The sequence below is a fragment of the Sinohyriopsis cumingii genome, chromosome 12 (genome assembly GCF_028554795.1).
Source record: "Sinohyriopsis cumingii isolate HCF-2022 chromosome 12, ASM2855479v2, whole genome shotgun sequence".
NCBI classification, from domain to species: Eukaryota; Metazoa; Mollusca; class Bivalvia; order Unionida; family Unionidae; genus Sinohyriopsis; species Sinohyriopsis cumingii.
The window spans coordinates 75817932-75842313 of NC_142972.1; the positions used below are offsets into that span (position 1 = coordinate 75817932).

Consider the following 24382-nt stretch of genomic DNA (forward strand, 5'->3'; position numbering starts at 1 on the left):
CCTCCTCTCTGCTTTGGATTGTGAAAATATTACAGTCCTCACCCTGCTTGATTTGTCTGCAGCATTTGACACAATAGACTATGATATATTACTTCACTGTCTACAACATGTATTTTGACATTCATCATATAACCTTATTATGGTTCAAGTCATTCTTGTTCAACAGAACACAAATTGTGTCCACGAATGGAAAACACTCCAGCCCAGCAGATCTATGTTTTTGGTGTTTCACAGCTGTTTATGGACCTGTTCACTTCATTTTATAAACTCATCTGCCATCAAGTGTCATATATCGTCATCCAGTGAGTCACCAGTTGTACGCTGATTACACCCAAATATACAAATCTAGACACCCAACTGAAGTTGATGCTACCATCTAAGGCGTAGAGAGGTGCATTTCAAATGTGATATCATGGATGACATGTAACAAGCTGCAGATGAATGATGATGAAACTGAAGCCATTCTGATTACAACACAAAGACTTTCTCATTTACATCCTTTACCTCAAGCATCAAGTATCAGCAACACCAACATTGATTTTACACAGTCAGTAAGAAACCTAGGTATTACTCTCGAATGTACTCTCTCATTGCACCAAAATGTCATAAACATATGCAAGGATGTATATCTGGAGCTGAGATGCATCAGCTACAATTTTCTGTCAGTTGATGCCACTAAAGCACTTGTGTGTTCCTTACTACTCTCATGCCTGGACTACTGAAATTCAGTTATATCCGGTTCATCTTAGTATCTTGGAGAAACTTCAAGAAGTTTAAAACACGCAGCTCAGGTCATCTTTAGATTATCATAAACCGAGCACACATACACCTTGTTCTGTACCCTACACTGGCTACGCATTCGATCCAGAATCAAACACCAAACTTGTTTTCTGTGCTACGTTTTGTTGAATGGCTCCAGTCCAACATGCCAAATCACCTCACCCATGTGTACACACCAGCAAAATACTTAACCTCATCTTCCAACACCCGTATTCTCATTATTCTCATATCAAAGTCATACGGACGACGTTCTTTTGCTTACTAGGGCCCAGCAACGTGGAACGAATTGTCCACTGAACTTAGACACAAATATGATGTGATCTCATTCAAGTGTGTTCTTGAAACACATCTAAACAGACTTGAAAACAATTTTTCCTTACCATAATTATTTTCAGCATGTTTCTGTTTTCTAATTTTATGGTGTTTATTTTCGTAACAGTATCATTATATGTTTTATGTGTTATCTAATGTTGCAATTCACTTACGGCTTATACAGATTAGGTACTTTAGAAAGTCCTCATCATTATCATTTTATTATTATAATTATTATAAACTAAAACCAGAGGTTGCTATATTTATTTGACTGCATATGAAAGAAAAGATCAAACTACAGCATGAGACTTTATTTCGGTGATTCGGACTCCAATGCATTTTTGCATACATACATACTTTTCTAGTTATTGTCTTTGACAAAATTAAGCTCTGATTCAGTCCAGCTTGCTAATTCATCAATATTTCATCATATTGGCGACATCAGTAAATTGTTTTCTATTACCATATAAATGAACGTCGAAGCATCTCTTAGTCTATCTACTATTTGCATATCAAACTACACATTGTGGTGTCATGTGACCATATTACTTGAAATCATGCTCTATTTTTAAACATGGAAATCACTACTTGTGTCTAAACTTGACCTCGTTTTACATTGAACACTATCTCAGTTTCACAATTGGTTGACATCTTGAATAGGACAGAAGAAAGGGAAAACAAAATTAAAAGTAACATGAACATTTATGTCCATATGAAGCACTTTCAAAAGTGAGAGGATTACCTTCAGAGTGGGTGTATAAAACTTGATATCGATTGAATGTCCCCCTTAAATGAGTTACATTTAACAGATTTTTCAGTAAGGGAACAGGAGGAACATGCTTCTTACAGCCATGAAATACACAACGTCGGATCAGTAAGCGTGCCTTGTCTTTGGCAAAAACTTCAACAGGAATTTAATTAGTAATGCTTGTTATGCTAACAATAGGAAATCTGTTATCGTATAACATATTATACATCATTTCATATCAGTTGACATTTTTAGAGATACTGGACCCATGAAGTCTGGACAGGATGCATGCCTTTTAATATAAGCCAGTTCAATATGCATGATAGCCATACACAAGTAAGTGATTCAGACTTACTTGAGCCTCATGATGCATGATATATTGGGGTCTAATATAAGCTGAGGTTGTGTGAAGCAAAAGGCGGATCAGTCTCACTTTGATACATGCCTCGCTGTATGCCATGGACATTCAGTCTTAAAAATGCAGCTCAAATGGGAAGGATGGGCACATTTTTTTCTAGCAAGTTTGAAACAAATCTTCAAAAATAAGCTATAGTTACCCAATTTTGTTTGAAATATAAGCATCCGAGGTCTGGCAGCAGGGCCTCAGTGTCGGAAAAGGGAAACATAAGTGGCAACAGGTCCTCATAGTTGACAAAATGGCAAGAAGAGCAATATAGTTGGCAACATCAGTGAATGTTGGGTGGTGCGGCAAGGACAAGGAAAATCAGTCGTCACATTGGCAAGTCATTACCATAGGAATCTACATGAATGTGGTGTACAGTACCTTGATATTCGAAATATATCGGCATTTCATATAGAAGTTAATGGAATTCCAAAGAACCGTCGAGTTCATAAAGCGGGTGGAACAACCCCTGGATAAATATTTTCAATGAATGTGACTTTTGAACTGTGAATGTTGAACTTTGAACTGGGTATTTTGAAATTTTGAACAAAACATCTGGCTATAAGAACCACATGCATTTTATTAAATCCATTTTCACATTATGGTGAATGAAATGTTACAGTCTTTATATATGATAACACCAGTATCATATAACATATCATAACATCATCAGGTGATTTTTTTTTATAAATTAAGGGAGTGTCTAGCTCCAGCTTTGGTGTCAGTATCTTGTTTATGCATAACGATCCTGTGTAATTAAATCTCTGCAGGAACACTAACGCTACGTGTAAAGCGATAAACGTTGTGTCTGGTTTTAAGTCTTGTTACAGTGTTCGTGTTTTTTGTTTCCATTTGGTTGTTATATTAATATTTTTGGTGAGGGTGTATATAAACTATCATACTTTATTATCATGAACATTCATTCACACTCACTGTGTTCAGTGCTTTCACTTAATCCATACCTATTTGGTTTCAATCTTGCTACAGGGTACAGTCATCCACTTTTTGTGTATATGTTCATTCCAATATGCACACACAGTGCAAGTGTTATGTAAATATGTTTTAGCAGATAGGATTTACAGTCCAGACAGAAAAGATGAATTAATTTTTTAAGCAATTTTAATATGTCTTGAAAACTAGATCACAACAGCATCACTCTGGTCAGCAACACACATCCATCCTTTAGTCCAGTGTGATGGCAATAGGAGAGGAGGTTTTGTGACTACAATTCAGACACAATTTTTAACCATTACTTTTTGGTTCTCAATAAACCCTGGAAAGTCCTTGGTGCACAACCCATGCTCATCCAAACTCCATCCATACCGCAATAAGTTCGATGATAACAAGTGAAGCAGTATAGGAGTTATAACATGGGCAAAGAAGACAGAAAGATGGACATAAAGATGGACAATGTAAATCCCATATACTGCCCACTTGTTGATATGAAAGTAGAAAAAGAAAATATTTTGAACTGGCCACAACTCTTGAACGATGGCTGTTAATCAAGGGTTGCGTCCTTTAAAAAAATGAAGTGATTTGCATAATGATTAATGAAACATACTTTTAACAAAATCAAGTATAAGAGGTTCAAGTGGGCCTGAGATGGCTCACTAAGCTCATATTCAAATAAAAGTAAGAAATTAAAGCAACTTGCATGTAAAACAAGATTAAAAGATTTTTGCACATATTGCATTGAGCTCGGGGATCGGACATTTAATGGAGGCCAGGTGTAATCTTTTAAAATTAACATTTTGGGACGCAAATAGCTTTAAAAAATAATCTTAATCTCATTTGTAAACAACAGGAGCTTGTTACATCTGTTATATTAGTTGGAGAAATAAAAACTATCTCTAGGTAAAAAATAATAATTCTGGTTTGAAAGAATATCAAAGCCCCCCATAAAGATACAACTTTTTAAGAAATAAAGTGATATAACTTTAAAAAAAAATAAAGTTTGCCGTAAATTACTGGTGTAGTTTAAAAATACTGAAATATGTTTCCACATGGTTGATATAAGGAGAAGTAAAGTCTTCATTTGTTATGGCACGTACAAAGCAAACAGCGCGAAAGTCCACAGCGATCCAGTGAAGTGTCTTGGTAATTATTTGTACATTTACATACATTATCTACACTGACAGTGGTGGAGTGTAGTTACATATCCACACCTGTCAACTTTTACTAACTTAAAGACACAACTTTTCCTTATTTTGTCCTTTATGCTTGATTTTATTTTTCATTTCATGTAGACTGGTGTGTGCAGGATTGCAACTGTGTAGAACCTTTAAGGTTTACTTAGCCAAGTTTTGAATTTTGAATTTTGCATTTTGTTTGAATTTAGTATAGTTTTAGGTCCTCGAAGGGGATCAGAAATATCAACGTGAATACTACTCAGTTTTCAAATTCCTTTTCAAATTGAGAACTATTCACACCAAGGCAATATATCAGATTGGGACTAACACAATTCATCCAAGTGGAACTAAGCTTAGTTACTTCAAGACCCAGAAAGAAGGGATTGGGGATCACCAAATGCTTGTAGCCTATTATCCCTCGGGGTGCCAAATTATTGATTTTGGTGATACAACTACATGCCCGAGACAATCAGAAATGTTGATGGCATTGACAGTGAAGGGGATATATGTAAATGCAATTGACGGCCTGCAAAATGGGCGGGGGGGGGGGGGGGGCAAAAAATACATTATATACCCAAAGAATTATGACAATCCACTGCTAGACTTCCAAGAGTTGGAAGTTAAAGGCATTAAAGCCAGGGTGACAGTAGCACCCCATATGTAAGAGAGGTAGAAGCCATGCTAGTGGACATCTTTGTCTCAGGGGTCCCTCTGGAAATTGAGACTAATGAGATTACAGACAAGATAGAAAAGAAATATAAAACCCATGTTAAGCACAGCAAGATGGCAACGATATGGGACTTTCAAAACGTCAAGTTCGGGGTCCTGCTTGTCAAAGTGTTGAAATAGGAGGCCAAAAAAATCCCAACGTACTTTTACGTGATGGGTTTCCTCCTCATGACCTGGTACAGGGCTGTGAAATGGACAGACTCTGCCCCCGCTGTAAACAGGTGGGTCATGCCCCTAAAGATTGCAAAAATCAACTGTTAGCGGTAGCGAAAGGCACAACTTACGCAGCCAAAGCTGCAAATAAAATCATATACCTAGAAGAGGGAGAGAGTGAAGGGATGCAAAAAGAAATTAGCAAGCTCTTAGAACAAATCAAACGAGGCATAATCCAAGAACCCCAAAACTCTCAAAACGGACAAAATGCAATGCAAAAAGAGGTACAAGAGCAAGGTACAGGTGCCACAAATCTAGAGAAAAACAATACTGAGGAAAAATTCTAACCGTGAGTGCAACATATGTAACAACCATGGACGAAACTGCAGCAAGAAACGTAGACTGGCAGAACTTCCTCAGCCCAAATAAAGCTGGTAGACCATACAGTGCCATAAATGAAGGGAATGAGGGGAACATTCTAGAAGAAAAAAAAAAACTTTTGCCTTTTAAACAGTCTCCAGGAGGAAGAGGAAAATTCCCTGGAGGGAAAAGACCCATCCCAGACTGAAGAGGGCACGGTGGACCTTATAGGCTTAAAGCCTTTAACGTTGACACCTATTCCCAAACCAAGGACAAAGAAAAGAAAAAGACAGTATCAGGATCGAGCCCGTCATTTGGGGATGACTTCTCCATCAGGCGAGAACCAAATTTCCCAGATAGTAGGGACGCCTGATAAGTACCTGTAGCAGGTAAAGAGAAGAAAAAGGGGGAAGAACCCCAAACCCACAACTCACAAATGGACACGGATGCAGACACAGACATGGACACTGACCTTGAAAATGAGACGGACACAAGTTTGGAACAGGACGAAGAAAAAGACAATGAAATTAATCAGACCCGCAACACATTAATAACCTTTCAAGTGAAACCTCTGGTGAACATGACCATGAAAGGGGCCAGTGCCCCCAAACTTAAATGTATGCATACGACTTAACCTACATAATACTTAGTCTAAAATAAATTAAAGCACCATAAGCAAGAAAATAATAACAACAATATAAAGTTTAGATGATTCCCTTTCAAGAGATGCGTTAACCTGGCATGAGAGGAGAAATAGAATAATTAAACTTCCGTGTAGCCTCAGTAAACACAGCTGGGTTTAATAAAGAGAAAGCAGACAGAATTATAGAAGAATCTAATTATGACATAATCTTCATACAGGAGACAGACAATAAATTAACAGGAGAGAAATAAACGATAGGATAGAAATGAAATTTAACCAATTGTGATAACCAATAATTATTTTAAAGATGATATAAGGGGGATTTACATTGATAATTAGAAACAGGAGAGGTATAGTTTGGGAGAAGAATGAAGAAGGGGAATTATTTAAGGGAAGAATGATTCATATAATAGTTGAAAAATATCATTTTATAAATATATACCTCCCATCTAATAGAGATAAGATTTTTTTTAAAATAGAAAACCTAAATAAGTACTTAAACAACTATTCAATGGAAAACTTAATGATAGGCGGGGACTTTAACAGGGTGGGAGATAACGTAGACAGAACAATGTAGTTAAAACCCAGTGATAAAGCCGCTAAACATGAGATGGAAAACGTTCTAACAAAAAATAAATTAGTCGACATATGTAGAAAATGAAATATGCTAAGAACAAAGTTTACATACGAGTACAAGGACAAACAGGCCAATAGACTGAACAAGTTCCATGTGACTGATTATGAAAATAACCTGTATAAAAACGTAAAAATAACCGACATCAAAAGTTCAGACCATAAATCGATAAACATAGAAATAAATATAAAAATTATAAATAAATGGAGAATAGGAAAATGGAAATTTAATAACAGGATCTTGGAGGAATCGGAGTTTACAGATATGATAAAAAGAGACCTTTTGAAGTTTAACGTTGAGAGTAGGAACATTATGAAAGAATGGGATATTTTTAAAAATAAAATAAAAGAGGCGATCAGTTACTCTAGGAGGAGGAAAGAATTACAAAAACTGGAAAAAGAGGCATTAATACAGCAACCTGAAAAATAAAATACAGAAGAAAGAAAGGAGGAAATAAAGAAACGTGTAAGCCAAATAAAGGATGATGAATTAAAAGGAAGACAGGTAAGAGCGGGGAAATTTACTGAATTGTATACAAAAGCTGAAGGCCTATACCAAAGGGAGGAGATTAGGAAATGAGGAAACAAAATATTGAACAAAATAAGGGATAAATATAAGGAACTAATAGAGAAACAAGAAATCATGGAGTGTATTTTCGACTTTTACAGAGAATTATATACATCTCAAAGAATAGAGCAGAACACCATAAATCGATATTTAGAGGATGTAAAGTTCGAGATGATATCGGCTGAACATAGGAACATATCTGACGATTTCATCTCGACAGATGAAACTAAAATAACTATTAAACAGTTAGCCAAAGAGAAATCGCCTGGCGGAGATGGACTCACCGCTGAATTGTATAAAAAGTTCCGCGAGGGAATTACCCAGGACTCCCACCACACCTATTGAAAGATAGGGTCAAAGCGCTAGGGATTTATTTTAGAAAGGATGATGAGATAGAAAACTATAAAAGCATGATTAAAAAACTCAAAGATAATGTCACATCTGGGCACTAGCGCCACTTTATACTATGGAGAGTGTCCAGGTGGCCAAAACTTATCTATATTCGAATAATAATTATGTACTAAAATCAGTAGATATGGACAATACAAGGTTAAACCAACTTGACAAGGAAATTATAGATTATATTTGGGGTTTTAAAACGTATTATGTAGTAAAAGAAACTTTGTACAGAACCACTACAAATGGATGACTAGCACTGCCTAGTCCATTATTTCTAAAATGTTCTAATATAATTAATTGAATTAAGACTTTAAATTCAGAGCCAATAACACCTTGGGTGGCTCTTTATATATAGTGGTTTGGTTTTACACTTAGAAACAAACCGGACATATCTAAGAACAACCTGCTAACTAAAAAACTAGAAGTACCTAGAAAATTCAAATCCATAAAGGATATAATGGTAAAATATAGAGATAAAAAAGAGTCATGGGAAAATCGAAAGGGTGGGACATATAATTGGATAAGGGAGGAAGTAGCGAATAGCATAAGGTGCAAATCAGAGCAAGAAAACTGGGGGATAGAACATGGGGGCACTGGTCCAAAATTAAATCATTAAAAATGCAACGTTTGATTTTTAAGTATTTACACAATGTTTGGTTAACGGGAGAATTGGCTATAAGACGGCACATGATAATAGTAATGTCCGTTATGGCAAAAATGCGAACTTTACAAAAAAAAACCCATGTCATCGCACAGTGCGATAAAATGAAAAACTGAGAGGTTAAGACTGATTATGGAAATAAGTAAGTGGAATAAGTACCGAGGGAACAACATACTCTTCTTGGATGGAGACTTTCATAAGAACCTACTTATCAAATTTATAGATTATATTATAAAAATCATGATGGCGTGTGGACAGGTTATACATATAAGGAAAACTATACTTCCTATATAAACATAATAATACTCTATGAAATGTTCGTGTAGCTTTTATCGTTAATCTGTAATTGGGCCCGGGGGGATATGGTGGGAATGAGATCCGGTTTATCTCCCACATAGGGGAGTGTACCGTCAATCACGGGCTGGATCTTTGACGTCATCTCGCACCTCATGGAGGAAAAAGAAGAATATACAGAGTTAATCAAACCCCTCAAGTGCCTCAAAATTACTCAACCACCTGGAATCATTAACAAACAATCCCACTCCCCCTTTTTTCTATAAAGAGGGAACAGGGAACCTGCATGTTAGCAAAGTATGGGGCACAAACATCCCGGGGCTATGTCACAAGGCGCTACGCAAAGTGAACAGTTCTGGGAAAGTTTCCCAGAAAAAGTCACATGCAGAATATGGACAGACAATACATAAACACGGGGATAAGAATCTAACTAATATTCTCAACCTACCCTTCAATAATAAAAAATACCCTTTCAATTCCGTCCACCTCTTTTTTTCTTCTTTTTTTTTTTGTTCTTCTTTTTAAATAAACCCTTTGGAACATATATCTTTGGCGATAATAATTAAAATAAGGAAAGGGCACAAGCTTGTGGCAAGAGAAGCATATTTTAATAAAGACAATGCGGCTCCTTATTCAAGATGAGCCCACCGTACATTTCAATACTAAAGTTAAATGAGAAAAGACACACATGATCACACACTTAAAGCACTAAGGATTTATTTTAACTTTTATGCAACACGCCGTTTCTCAGCCAAATTCAAAATTGGCAAATAAATAAAATCAAGCTGGAAAATGTAAAGAGTCCTTATATAATATTATAACAGGACAACTGGGGATATATTTTGAGCGAACATACCGTCTTTGCACACAAATCTATAGCACACATACAACAAATCATAGACACAGATAACACAAATAGCACACAGGAGACCATTTTCAAAGGTCACTAATAAAAACAAGGGTAGATGGGTAGATGGCCCTGACTAGGAATAAAACCTAGGTCAGAGGAATTACCCTTTAGATAACACTAGGTCATAAATACCCACACAAAATTCTCTCCAATAAACTTTTATGCGAAATTCTTTTTATAAACAATACAGACATACACACCTACAAACACATAAAAACACTTTTATTTCTTTTGGCAAAGTGTGTGTGTGTGTGTGGGGGGGGGGGGGGCATCTGTCCGGTGCACCCCCCCCAAGAAAATGTAAAAGATAGAAAGTAAAAGAAAACATTAATGTGTTTTTTTGAGGATGTAAAAATTAAGTTTCTCACCTGGCTTTCATTGAGACCAAAAAGACGCACATTAATTTATAGATTATGTCGTGATAAAATTTCCTTCAATTCTTTGCTTATAATTTTACCTGTACATTTCCTCGAGATATAAAAATGTGTTTTTACCTGATTGCTATGGAGCTTGAATGGTTGCAATGGAAGCCATGAAAAACAAAATCTGCCTCAAAATAATTCTGGAAAGTTTGACCAAATATGGCTGCTTTTTAGATTTCAAAATATATTTATGATCTGGTTGTTATGGAAATTAAAAGTATGTCACTGCCTAAGTTCATGCAGGTCAGATAATAAATGAATATCATATAATATTGTTTGTGTTATGTAACACTTTCTATGAAGTTACTAGAAGCTAAAACAATCCTCGGATTCTTAACCTAAATATGTTCATGTGAGGGATAAATATTTCAGACTACATGTATTATAGACCATCTAAGGTATCATGATATCACGTCGTCAGTAGTCTGAACTTTATATAAATGCGTTGTATATGTGGGCAGAACGCTAGTATATTTCATCCGTGTGGGAAGAACGCTATGTATAGTATTTCGTAATCTGTATTCAAAGGTCAAATCTGCCCACAATATGTATATATCGGCCCACTAAGTAAAATATTAATGGGGTTCAAAAAATAAGTATATATATATGCTGAATTTGAACATATATGTAGTTATTATAAGAGGAAAGACATATATACATAACCTTTGATTTGAAATGTATGTTAGATCACTGCCTTCCCGTAACCCCACTTTGGGGATGAAATCCCACAACCCACGTAAACCTAGTATATATATATATATATATATATATATATATATATATATATATATATATATATATATATATATATATATATATATATATATATATATATATATAGCATGTGTTTGCGTGCCTGTGTTTCAAAATAATCACTGTTCCATCTTGCTTCAGATAGGATGATGTGTTGTAAAATGAATGTCATCTGCAGATCACTTCTGGATGCTTGAGGTAAGGACTTAGGCGAAGGGTCAGCTGGTGCCTAATAACATAGTGGTTAATAAAACGAGAGCAAAATAATATTTAAAATAGCAAACAATGTACCAGTATAAATCTACTATACTAAGTTAATTTACCAGTTGAACGGTTTAATATCCAGCAATGGCAAAGGCAATACTGGCTTAGATAAATCATACAACGAGAATAAAGTAGGTAATACTACTTTATACCAATTTATTTAAATTAATAGTATGTGAAACGATGAGACGATCAAAACTCAGATTGGCTACGCTGTTAATTTCATGTTGTCGAGGATGTTCTGACCATGTGCTCTATTTATAGCTGACACAAAAGAAAAACAAACGGAAGATTGATATGGACCATGCTCCACAAAATCCTCTTCTTGATATATTTTAGGTGTTCATCTTATATTTTTATATTCTTTCGATTCCACATACATATCTTACTCAGTATTTTCAACTTCTTTAGCTACTTTTTCCAGTTATTTTTTATCTGTCTTTTGCAACAGAAGTGACCTTTCAAGACTTGAATATATGTATTATAGCTTGACACACTATTTTTTTTTTTTGTTTCCAGATTTAATTCATTTTGCGTTAACTCGTTTCGATGGTATTCGTAAGCTTGATTTTGACAAACTTTCTAATATAGTGAATTTCAGTTCCAGCTGTGGCATATAACTTTTTGTTAAATTAAAGTCACTTTCGCGCCATGTCCGCCTTAGGTAAACCTTTACATTACATACTATGTTGGCATCCAATGTCAATCGGAGATGCGATTTTAGAATCAGTTCCTTGTTATTTTTTTAATTGCATTCCATATTTGCTGGTGAGAGATATTTTGGATATATCTCATTTGTTTTTGGTAACTGGTATTTTATATCATCCGAGTGTATTGATAAATAATGATTGGTAATGTTTCACTGAGAGTCATTTTGGGGAGTCTTCCAACGTTTGCAGATTGACTTTATTTGGATGCAATCCTGCGTTATCCTGATATTTACTAAGCATTTGCAAAATAAAATAGTGCAGTTTAATCTTAAGGTATTTTCTGATTACTAACATTGTAGACGATCGATATTAAGTTTACCTGATATATATTTGGGATCGAACCCGTCTCTACCTATTACAAATATCGCTGGACACTGATTCTGTTGGAGACCTGGAATGCTTATTATATTTTCTGGTCCCAGCTAGGAAAAATATTGTATAGATTATAAGCCCCTTGTCTGTTGCCAAAAATGTCTCATTATAATATCTCCTAAAAATGAAGTTTCTAGAGGATAGAAAAAATACAAAATTTTCAGACACTGTAGAAACTCAGTTGCAACTTTCAGGTCAAATAAACTAGTCTTAAGGGTCTGTTTATTTTCCTTAGACACATTTATAATTGTGTTAGATATAATAATTAGGTTTTCTTTTCATTGATGCTGTGGTTTTATGGTGCGATATTTAACAAGTGTTTGCATTTTTCAGTGACTTTATTAAACTGTTTGTGTTTGCGTTTGCTTTCAACATTTTGGAGTTCGAATACGTTCAGTGGAGTATACGCTGCATCAGAAAAGTAAAATTTAACAGGGTTTCAGAATCACTTGAAACAATTAAAATTGTTTTCTTCAGTTTTCATGGATACTAAAGAAGCAGTACTTGTAGTAGCAGTATTTCTTTAGTACAGGCAACATAGAATACATGAGAATCTCTTCAGAAGACATAAAACACGCAGTATATAGTAAAACAAACTTTCCAGTCATTACATAGTACACAAGTGATTACACATACTAACTCATAATAAGAATCATATGTTAAACATATAACGAAAAGAGGAGGTTACCTTTTTTGACCCTTCTCGACAGAAACTGATATCCGCAGTTTAAAAATGCTGGAACGTTCAACGTTTAAACCCATCCGAGGCTTTTAGGACGTCTGGCCGAATTGACATGATGGCAAAATGCCATGATCTTCGTAGTATTTAATATACATTATTCCAACCCGATGATGATTTTCAGTCATTAGAAGATATTTTTATTTAGCTTATTTATTTGTATATATAAAGTGAACCGTCATCACTTACAAATTGTAAAATATGACATAACTCACGCATGTGTTTTACTCTAATATTGATTCAAGTTTCCTCTAAACTTTCCCACCTCGTGTATTTGGACAGTTAGTCAGTTATGTTTTTAAGGCGCATCCCTTATTGAAAACAGAATTCGACGAACATACGCGGTTAAACTTTAATACCATCGCTTTATCCGAACGTCAAGCAACATAATATCGAACACTTCCTCTATTGTTGCAATCAACAGGCAAGCCATGTTTATAGGTACATTTTGTAGGCCATGAAATGATGGAAATCATACTGCTTATTGTAAAGATACGAGCAAAATCTTTCTTCGAAATGGACACTGCCATTAACAATTCAAGAAAAGGTTTACGCACAGCGTTCGCAATGGTAAATAATCCGTGAACATGATGTGAGGTCCCAAAGATGCTTACTTAGCAGCTATGTATCTCTACTGTTTTCTATGACTGATATTTTCAAAAAATCTACCTTTTGTTTCATTAGGCTAAATTTCAAAGTTGCTGTAGAAAGGCCTAGAGTGACTTAAACGCTCACGAGTTAGTTAGGTGAGTTGTAACACGTGTGTCATTATTGTTAGATTTTTTTATTCGATTTCCATGTGACTTCTTAAAATCTCACTTTACTATATATCAAATACATAATAATTTTGCATTCCATCAAAATCTTCCGTCAAAATACCTAAACACCTTTTAATTATAATGCACACTTATCCATACGATGTAAACTGCATATAGAAATAGATTAATTGAGGGAGATAATACGTGACGCTAGTTGTACGTGGATATTTTAAACAAACTGTTACAGTATAAAAATAGTCCAAGATGGATATTATGATGATTTGTTCTGTGGGATTTAACACACTATCGATTGTATAAGTAAAAACATGCTTTGTCATATATGTATACATGATGTCAAAAACCCATTTGCCCACACGACCCATAATCCTGAATTCACTATCTACGTAGCGACGCACACTGGATTGTCGCATTATGTTCACCTTGACGGGACTAGAGAGATAGGCCTAAGACCTGCGCAATTTATTTTGTGAATTCAATCTGTTATCGCACTGTAAATAGTGAAGATAATATAAATATACCGCTTATGTCACGGGGGATATACACTTAAAACGAAAAATAATTACATACCTTGTATCAGTTATATAAACCTTTGATTCAGGTCGATATCGAACCAGACATTTAGACTGTTCTGTCCAGCATTTATGGTTTTTCCTTTGGTAAAATATAGTCGACAAGAGAGTCAGGTGAGCGTCTCTCTCACTTCGAATCACTATTAGTAAAACTGATTCCATTATGTCATTGTTGTGACAAATTTGAAGACACTAATACGATAATTGTTTGAAAGTACAATGTGTTTGTAATTTATATTGCAATCAATTAAAGTGCAGGGTTTGTATTTGATGTTTAAACCAAGAAACTAGCATGTATATTGTATAAGATGCTGTATCTGTATTTGCTGAAGTGAATTTCCATGTAAATGCTGCAGTATACGTTTCTATTTTCAAAGAAGGAAGTATGACAAAGCATGTTTTTTACTTACCCAATCGATAGTGTGTTAAATCCCAAAGAACAAATCTTCATAATATCGTTCTGCGATGGTCGCTGTCAGCAATGTGATTTAGAACGTCATTGATATATCTTCTTAACACAAATCAAACGTGTTTCCCGTAAATTAAATTATACGGTATCAATGATATTGAGGTACAATGAACTATGTGGGAAGGTTTTTATGTAAATATACCAAGTGCACCATTAAATTTTGCTGCAGGTTAATAGGAGCTTCCTCGCAAAATGTCGGTGGACAACTCAGCTTTTGACATGGATGTGAAGGTATCTACGAACAATGATACCACAACAGATATTAAGACCCCGGATGAGGAAATTGATAATCCACTTCAGGTATCTCCTACATTTCGAATACGTGAGGACAAGTATTATTACTATAGTTGTTGATGTTGTTATATATTTAAAGAGGCAAGTAAAACTGAGGTCTAGAGTGTTTTGCTTCTGTGACGCATATTTAATTTGAAATTTATGGTTGAGCTTCGTCTGTAATGGAGGTTAGAGGCCAAACTGATACCCCATATCTTTTGGTCCTCTTTGTCTGTTATAAATAGGTCGTTAACAAATGTATGTCTGAGGTCTAGTTTTTGTCAGAAATGAGAAACATTCTAGAAGCAAGTTGTTGACAAATTTGATGGGAAAATGATACTCTTAATCGTTCTTTTATTGTATACAACGGTGTTTACTTCTGAATTCCTCATTCAAAATCTTTATCTTTTTTATTGAAATTAATTTAAGTTATGCTTCAGTTAAAATTTGTGATGATTAAATTAAATTATTCACTTGAATTAGAAAGTGCTTAGTACTGACTGACTTAACCATTTTTTTATTATTGCTACATCATTCAATGAAATTTTGAATTGTATCATTGTGAAACATGAAAACGGTTTGCACATCAACAGTATTCCAGACATTTGGTACATCATTACACTATCTGGTTGGAATTCATTGGGAGCACCACTGGAATTTATTCGGAATACTCTCTATCTTTGGACTGAGATAGAACTGTAATGACTATTTGGAACCTAATTCACAATAATGTGCGTTCTTTTTGAATGTTTACCTTGTATTCAAGCTAAATAAGTGAACTGTTAAATATTTTTTACAATGAGGGGTTTCGCTCTTTTCTGTTACGTATTTTAAGACCATAGTGTCATAAGACTTCTCCCTTTTCTTGCAAGAGATGGAGAATTATCAAAGATGGGTCTGCTTTATAACTATTGTAAGACGTCTTCAGTAATCTATTGGATCAGACACGGTTTGTCACTACCCCATCCCGTCCCAAAGCAATGAACAAATGAAGAAAGAAAAACTAACAATCCTTATGAGCATTTATAAAACATGGACACTTTAACACCAAAAGTTTTTCTTTAGATGAAACATACGCTACGATATATTTTTTTATGTTCTCTACTATCTTTTCAGTAATTGTATAGGATAATTTAAAAAGTTACTCATTGAAAGAAGCAAGTTATTATCAAAGAATATTTTAATACAGAAGCTAGTGCGGAAAACTTGGTTTCCTTGTCGTATTATTGTTTTGACATGACAACAAAAGTGATGTACATACACGTTTAAAGAATAAATTCAGACAATAAATTACAATTTGTTTTACATCATATCAATTCTTGACACTTTGGAATATGAAATTATATCTTATACATATAGTGACCTTAGGTCAAGTATAAGCTCACATAACTAAACATCTTGTTGATCAAGATTTTGTATTGTTTAGATTTACGTGGAACGTAAAATCATCACATATTTGTGAGTCAATGGACACCATTTCCTTTTCAAAAAATGGGACTTCAGTTGTCAATGGTATCAGCTTGCGCACCGGTGTCATTCAGGATGATGTCAAACGCCTTGTTACTTTCCGGGTTCATGAGTTTATAATCAAGCTCATGCTATCAGATAACAGCGAAGTAGTATATACTATAATTTTTTGTTGTTATGTGTATATATGTTTATATGTGTATGTAAACTAACGATATTTCTTTCGGAACATTCGAATTCCTTTGTCAACGGCAAATATACGAAAGAACGCTTGTACAATAGCAATAGTCACATATAATACAGACACAAACACACACAGACACATACAACGAAAGTGCAATGCATAAGTAGCCTATGAACATTCAGGATATATCTTTCATGTTTTGTCATTAGCAAAGATACGTATAACCTCTGAAAGTGTTCTCATAAATGCATCATTTGATCAAAGAACGATTACAGTGCTATTCACAATAAATAAAGTTTGGTACCTTTTCTTCAGTTTATGTAACTTATCTTTTATCATTTGAATATAGATGAACAAGGAAACAACATGTAAAGTTTCTAATGTTCAATTGCCGCATGTGTCAATGTTTTGTTTTATTTTTGTTTTTGAGTTTCGTACTTTACCTTTGTCTTAAGAAGCTGTAAGTCCTCAATTGCTAATGATAACATCATATGAGTTCCACCTTGCATTTTGTCATTCTCTACATTTTGTCTGACAAAACCCATTGCTTGAAGAAACTTTGTTTTGGGACTGTCATCGACAAACATTTCAATTTCAGACAAACCCACCGAGCAACTTGTATGTAGTGAAGAGAAACTTTATCCACCAATTGATGGATGTAGCCTTGCTGATGGCCAACGTTTCTCAGCTGAAAGCGCTGTTAGAACTTGGTTCTAAAGACAAATATTACTATCTCATACTGGTGACCATAATAGTGTCCATTTCTCTCCAGGTCATCTTCACAATGTGTATGCTTATCATATGGTCAATTGAAAAGGGAGCCGTGGACAATATACCCGAATCATTGACCGAATTCACAGAAAAGGCAGGAATTTTGAAGGTCAGCAAAGTAGCAAATGCACTGGACAAGATTGGGAACGTACTGGTGTTGTGCATTATCGTTGCGAACGTATTTATAGTTGGTTTTGGAGTGGAACCGCATGGTCACGTTAACAGTGGTGCAAATTATACATCAGCTTGATACTTTTACATTTCATTCTTTTTGGAAATGCACTGAGCGTAGCGGTATTCGTTTGATTCTAAAGCAGACTATACAAACTATTCCTGTTATTTCGAAATATTTAAGTTTTTCACCGAATGCATCGACGGAAGAGTCATGCACATAAATATTTCTTTTTCTTCTTTTTCTTTGTTTTCTTTTTCTTCGTCTTCTTCAATTACTACTTCTTCTATTACTCGTCCTATTATTCTTACTACTTCGTTTACATCTTCTTCTTTATTTCTAATATGTGTTGAATTAGTAGTAAATGTACATATTAGCATCATTAGTACACGGTATTTTATTTGTTAAATTTTTGGTTGTTCATGCACTTTATTAATAGTATCGTTTGATTTACTACCTGTTTATGTAACGACTTTCAGCCTGTGGTTGAAGAATAATGTGTGTAAATATGGTTCACTACATAATGTCTATCCTTGTGAATATAGATGTAATAAGTATACTAATTTTGTCTTAGGCTATTTATGTGATTATCATTCTGTTTAAATCCGTCTGTGTTGTATTTTAAATACTGTTTAGATGGCACGTTTCGCAGAAGTAAAATGTATTGTTTTGTTTTTTTAAAGTAAGGGATTTGAATTTGTCTGCATTTTTAGCGCCTTTTGACCTATATCGTTTATAAAGTCTGGGATGTACATTTGGATGGATTTCTTTTTCTCCTTTAAAACGAACATTTATACGGTGTGTACTTTTTCTGGCTTAGTGACTCGCGTCCACGTTTTTATTACTTTGTAAACCTCTTTTGTTGAATGAGCAGCCATAACAAAAATTATATAGCTGTTCTATTAAAGGTAATATCTGCAACGTCTGAGATTTTTACCCTGAAACATGCATTGATTTCACCTATTAAACCCTAATATTTTGAAACATGTTTATACTAGATAATAAATTGTAAGAAACGACTAAAACCGAATAATCTCATTGGTACATGTGCAATCACCAATTGCGTTTACATTTGTACAATTGTTCATTTAAAAGTCTATGAATTTTTATGTCTCTGACATCAGGATTGACCCACACATGCTCAGTTTGAAACGATTGCTATAAGTATGGCTTCCTATCTTCTTGACGTGTTTATCAACTGAATTAAATATCCTTCCAAATAGTTTTGTACCTCTAGATACAGTGTTGTTAGTAAATTCCGTAAACAAAAATGAATAATATTTTGGAACATATTTGAAAATAAAAAGCCTTTCCACTTTGCCGTATCGACTAATAGTTCTACATCTCATGGTTGCTTGGACTGCTGTCATAAACAGTTTAGTGTTGATAATTTTTTTACCCTGTTTAGAATAGTTTTAAGTGCAGAGTAGTTTTTCATTTTATCTCATTATTGCATTTACTCGATAAGAAATTATAACAACACCACCAACAACATAAATGACAAAATAAAATAATCTGACACCACAGTAACAAATCATTTAATATCCTTTTAAATATTTAAATCAATTTTGAACATCGGATATATGATTGAAAAATGAATTACTATGAAACCAGATCAAGATTTTTTTCAACTTCTAGAAGGAAACAACAGATGTGCATCAATATGTTCTGCATAATGCATTATGTCATACATTATTTTTATATGATCCCCTATGTATAGACAGGAAAGAAAGCCGTTTGATTTGGATGTCTTGACCCTGTTTGCAATAATTGCTGAGGCAAGCTAAGAGTAATATTTTGAACAAAATGGTCTCAAATTCTTTAATAATATTTATCCTCTTTGCATTTTTAAGAAACAAATTTTTTTCAGTAGTTGATTGTTCGCCTTATGAAAACAGTAATTTATACATCTAAGAAAATAAAAAACCGGATTCAATCTGAAATAATTTTCAAAACTTCGGTGATAAAGCCCTCTGAGCTAGGATTTTTCTTGTTTTTTCTATAAGCACTATGTATTTCCAATAAACAAAAACAGTGAATTATATAATCTGAAGAAATAAATTACGGCCGAAATCAACGTCTGGACCCAACAATAATACAAATCGATTCTGCTAGGTGTTAAGCACGAAAGAACAATCTTTCCAGTAAAAAGACTATAAAGTCTTCAACTTGACCTAAGGTCACAATTAACACTGTCTAAAAATAAAACTTTACCTAATGGACAATAATCGTCTAGAAAGTTCGTATCGTTTGCAAAATCAAACAAAATATTAGCTATTATTAGAAAGCATGTTACTGAACGTATAATATATAACGTAGGCTATGTCAGGTGCACCAGATAAATTATATAGGAGTTACAATAACCCAGACACATACTCAAATAAACATGTTTACTTCTATTAATAATCACCCTGATATCAACCCCCATACAGAAAACTTTAGCTATGTAGTAGCTATTTACTACAAAAAAATCTTTTAAAAAATGAACAATTCAGGTCAAGGAGAAAATATTCTTGATTTTGGAAAAGGTAGTCCATCATACAATGTTACATTCAATAAAATAAATGAAGTTATAACCAAATTTAATACAAATAAAAATAAGTTAATGTAAATTAAATATGCATGTCAAATTATTATTTTCCATATTTGACAATGATCGTAGATAATGTCCATTCCATGCAGCTTACATTGATTTGTAGTATATTGTTTCTAATGCTGGACAATATTATCAAAATATACCGAATAAATTACTTCGTACACCAATTTTGATAATTTACTTCGACTATTTTGGTATTTTGGTATGTGTTGGGTGGGATTCACGTCGAGCAGAAAAAGGCAACAAGGTGAATATAGTCAGTCTATATGAATTAGACTCTTAAATAAGTAGCGATGATAATATGGGTATAACTACAAATGAGAATTAAGCAAAATAGCTTATAACTTACAACCGTCTCTATTGTGATTAATAGGTTCAACTGCCTTCGAGATTATGAAATGTTTCTGGGCATTCTTAAGGTACATATTAAAACGAGTTGCCACGTACCTCTGGAGAAAGGATCTGTAACAGTAACGTGGTATGCAAAACTGGTGTTAATATCAGTGAAAATGTAAGAAAAGTAATCTAAAAAATAGTGAACTTAATAATTGCCAAAATTGAATTTGTGCATAAGAGTCGACACCATATATAAGAAAATACGCGATGCAAATAATTTTATCTAACGTCGTTGGTCTGATTGACATATCAATTCTAGCTCCGCGGAGCAAGTTTAAGGCCGCTAGAAGATAAAATGTAATAAAGATCGGAAACATTGTGATGCCCAAAGTAAGAGCAACTTAAATGACAAAACTGGTGTTAATATTAGTGTAAATGTAACAAAAATAATGTAAAAAATAGTGAACTTAACAATTACCAAAATTGAATCTGTGCATAAGCTTCAACAAATACGAAGATACGCGGTACAATTATTTTTTACTTAACGTCGTTGGTTTTGATTGACATATCAATACTAGCTCCGCTGAGCAAGTTTAAGGGTGCTAGAAGTTAAAAGGTAATACAGATCAGAAACATTATGATGTCTAATGTAAGAGTAGCTTAAATGACAAAGAGCAATATACAATATGCAGATATTATTTTATTGATATCAAAGATACATACACATGTACCACATCATACAAGGCATGCATTTGAAATATAGGTAAGAAACATGACACGTTTATTAATAAAATGCATAAAGAAAGCCATATTTGCTAATTAAGATGACTGTTATCAGCGTACTCAAACTTAACATTACAAGACATGATAACGTACAAATATAACGTTAGCAAAAAGGGAGAAGGTGTTAAACGTCAGAAACGAGGTAGAGGCTGGTCACCTTAAAGCTAAATTTCCATTAAAACGCTAAAGCACATTTACATTCAAGCCGGGACCCCGATTAGCCGATTGCTCTAATAAGCGCTCACCGTTACGGATCATTTCCATCTCAGCTCTGTCTGCGTGGGTTCGAGTCTAAGGTTCGGCCTATGTGGGTATGTGAGAAAGCTTGCCAGTAGCTTCTCGTGGGTTGATGGTTCTTTCCTGGGTTTTCCAGAGTTCATCCTCCACCATTTATACTGTCCGCCATGGAGAGCTAGATCATCAGTTCTTTTCTTTTTATCCTTAATGACACTAATATATTATAAAATTGCACGAATTGAGTTCGGGGGCCCCGAGTGCCCGAATGGTTTAATGCGCTCACCGTTACGGATCACTGACATCTCACTTTTGTGTGTGTGTTAGAGTCTTGGTCTCGGCCAATGCTTGCCATTAGCTTCTCGTGGGTCGGTGGTTCTTTCTGGGTTTGTTCCGGGTTCATCCTCCACCATTTATACTGACCGCCATGTATAGCCTATCTTGTACTGAAAAATGGCGTTAACTTCTACAACAACAGCAACTACTACTACTACATTCATACCTGAACACTGTCTGAAATAGCATACTGAATAATCCAGTGGTATTTACCTTTGGAGCTGTGTTCAAAAATTTCTAGTATGCAGCTATGCATGTATATACTAGCAAATATTATAATATGACCAGATTATTCCAGTTATTGCAGTAATGTGTTGTTTTGTTTTGTTACGTTTTTATAAATATATATCTAGTTCAGTTGACATGTATCGAAATCAGCTGATAGGTAATGTAGGAATACTACCTTTTCTTAACAGCGAAACATAACAGGCAACAAAACCACGAGACGACTTTTGATGCCCGATACTGTACTCCATAAATTCGACAGAAATGTATTCGCTGCAAAAGTGCCAGATTCGAATCGCTCTCAAAAATCAATTGTTCTAATTCACCTGTTTGCTTTGATTTTGTACGGAAATTTAAAGTTTCTTACGTGTCCAAGTTACGTAGATAAAACACATGATATACTTACCACTTCAGAGCTCTCTATCTCTGTCCAGAACAGGTATTTCTGCTTCATTTACAATAATGTATCATCTACGACCATGGTGGGCAACTTATTTTTCAGCGTAGCCACAATAATTTCGAAATGCCGATTTCAAAGTGGGCAGATCCTTGTCGGTTAGAATAGATTCCCACATCTCCGTGTTTGAAGAATTCCGCCAAACTTTCATGTGTTCCAGACTGGGCAGAAGAAAAAACCAGCTTCAACACGCGTTCGCATATGGCTGCCGCTTTACGTCGTATAGAACACACTATTCATTTTGTTTCTAGAAATCTAGCTAGGTTTGCAAACAGAGTCAAATCGTCCTTCTTAGTCTGTGCCGGAAGAAGGTTCAGTTTTGACTTGAATTCTTGAATATGCTGCGCATGCTCACATATTACTTTTCCTTTTCCCTAGAGTTTCACCTTCAATTCAATCAGATAAGCCATGATATCGCTTATTGTTTATGATTGTTTATTTTAAAAATTATAATAATTTATTTGTAGAAAACACCGATCGTAAGTACAAATCAAAAGGAAACTAAAATAATTTTACCAGATCTATTTATACATTTTATAAATCATAACACGATTGATATCCAACCATTCACTTGGATCTGCATTAGTTTTAACATTTTGACTCAGTATGACTGGAAACACGTAAAGGGGAAAGAGAGATACTTGATCAATATTGGGCAGATGGACGTAAAACAGTAGACTGAATTTCTGAAGAGCCTAAAATCTGCTGACCAGTTAACTGCTTAAAACCCTCAGTGAGAATACTAAACATAAGCTGCTGAATTCTGAAGAACAAACATTATCCAAGCTGTTATATGCATGCTTCTGAAGCTAGCAACGGATCAACCGATGAGGGATTATCTATATTTCATCGAAATATTGCGTCCTATGTCAACCGTACCTTACATGCATGTAGTGCAGCAATATCCAGTTTGCAGTTTTGATTGCCGTTCTTGTCATTTTCTCAAACTTTATTCACTTGAGTCCGTGGAGGAGAATACAGTGGATGTTAAGCCGGAGAAGTGGAAGAGTGATGGGTTTTTGATAATGCCAGTGATTTGATGCAGATTTAGCAGTTATTAGCAACAAGTTTGGTCTTTCTCTGAGAAATATAATTTATAGGATCTATTTTGAAATGGCAAACATTTGCGCGATGGAACTTGGAATGAAATCGTAACATAAAGGTGCGTTATTGTCGTATCATCCGTTTTGCTATTACCTGAAATTATATTTTGAAACGTGGCAAGTGTGTCATGAATGACACCCCCCACTTCGACTATATCAACACGATTGCATTGTACAGTTTCAAAATTGCATTATTTCTTTTAGCGCGTATATAAGTCTAACGGAGTTTTGTATAAGATATTCGGGTGTGTAGATAGTGGTTTTAAACGAAAGTGAACGAAGCTTGTATTTTGATAAACGGGTATTTCATTCCACGAAGCTAGGTCCTTGTACGCAAAAGAACTTTGACAATACGACTTTGTTTTAACAGTGGAAACAATTACAATGCAAGTGAGTGTCGCAAGAGGGGCGTATGTTCCTTGTGAACACCATGATGAGGTCAGATAGGTATACTGGACTGAAGACGGTCAGCCAAATAATAACTTTGTGAACATATTTTGTGTTTGGTTCTGGCTCGAACGGTTCGCCAGTGAAGCCTACAGAGCAGACGGGAAGTGTGTTCAGTTCTTCGTATTCTCTTTACCTTATCTTTGTGACATTTTGCAGAAAATGAGATGAACTCGACAGAGGCGCATTAACATAATCC

General features: G+C 34.7%; 1 protein-coding gene across 2 annotated transcripts; it reads left to right on the top strand.

Annotated features, from left to right (window-relative positions):
* Positions 1 to 14313: 14313 nt before the first annotated feature.
* LOC149786777 (ninjurin-1-like) lies at positions 14314 to 18987 on the top strand. 2 transcript variants are annotated; one of them, XM_089978256.1, is made up of 3 exons: positions 14314 to 14444; positions 14969 to 15099; positions 17322 to 18987. In XM_089978256.1, exons 2-3 carry the CDS (start codon positions 14992 to 14994, stop codon positions 17742 to 17744), a joined length of 531 nt encoding a protein of 176 aa, XP_089834382.1. In that variant the 5' UTR covers positions 14314 to 14444; positions 14969 to 14991; the 3' UTR covers positions 17745 to 18987. The 2 variants fall into 2 exon arrangements, with proteins under 2 accessions (XP_089834382.1, XP_089834383.1); XM_089978257.1 differs by having other exon boundaries at positions 17496 to 18987.
* Positions 18988 to 24382: the final 5395 nt, after the last annotated feature.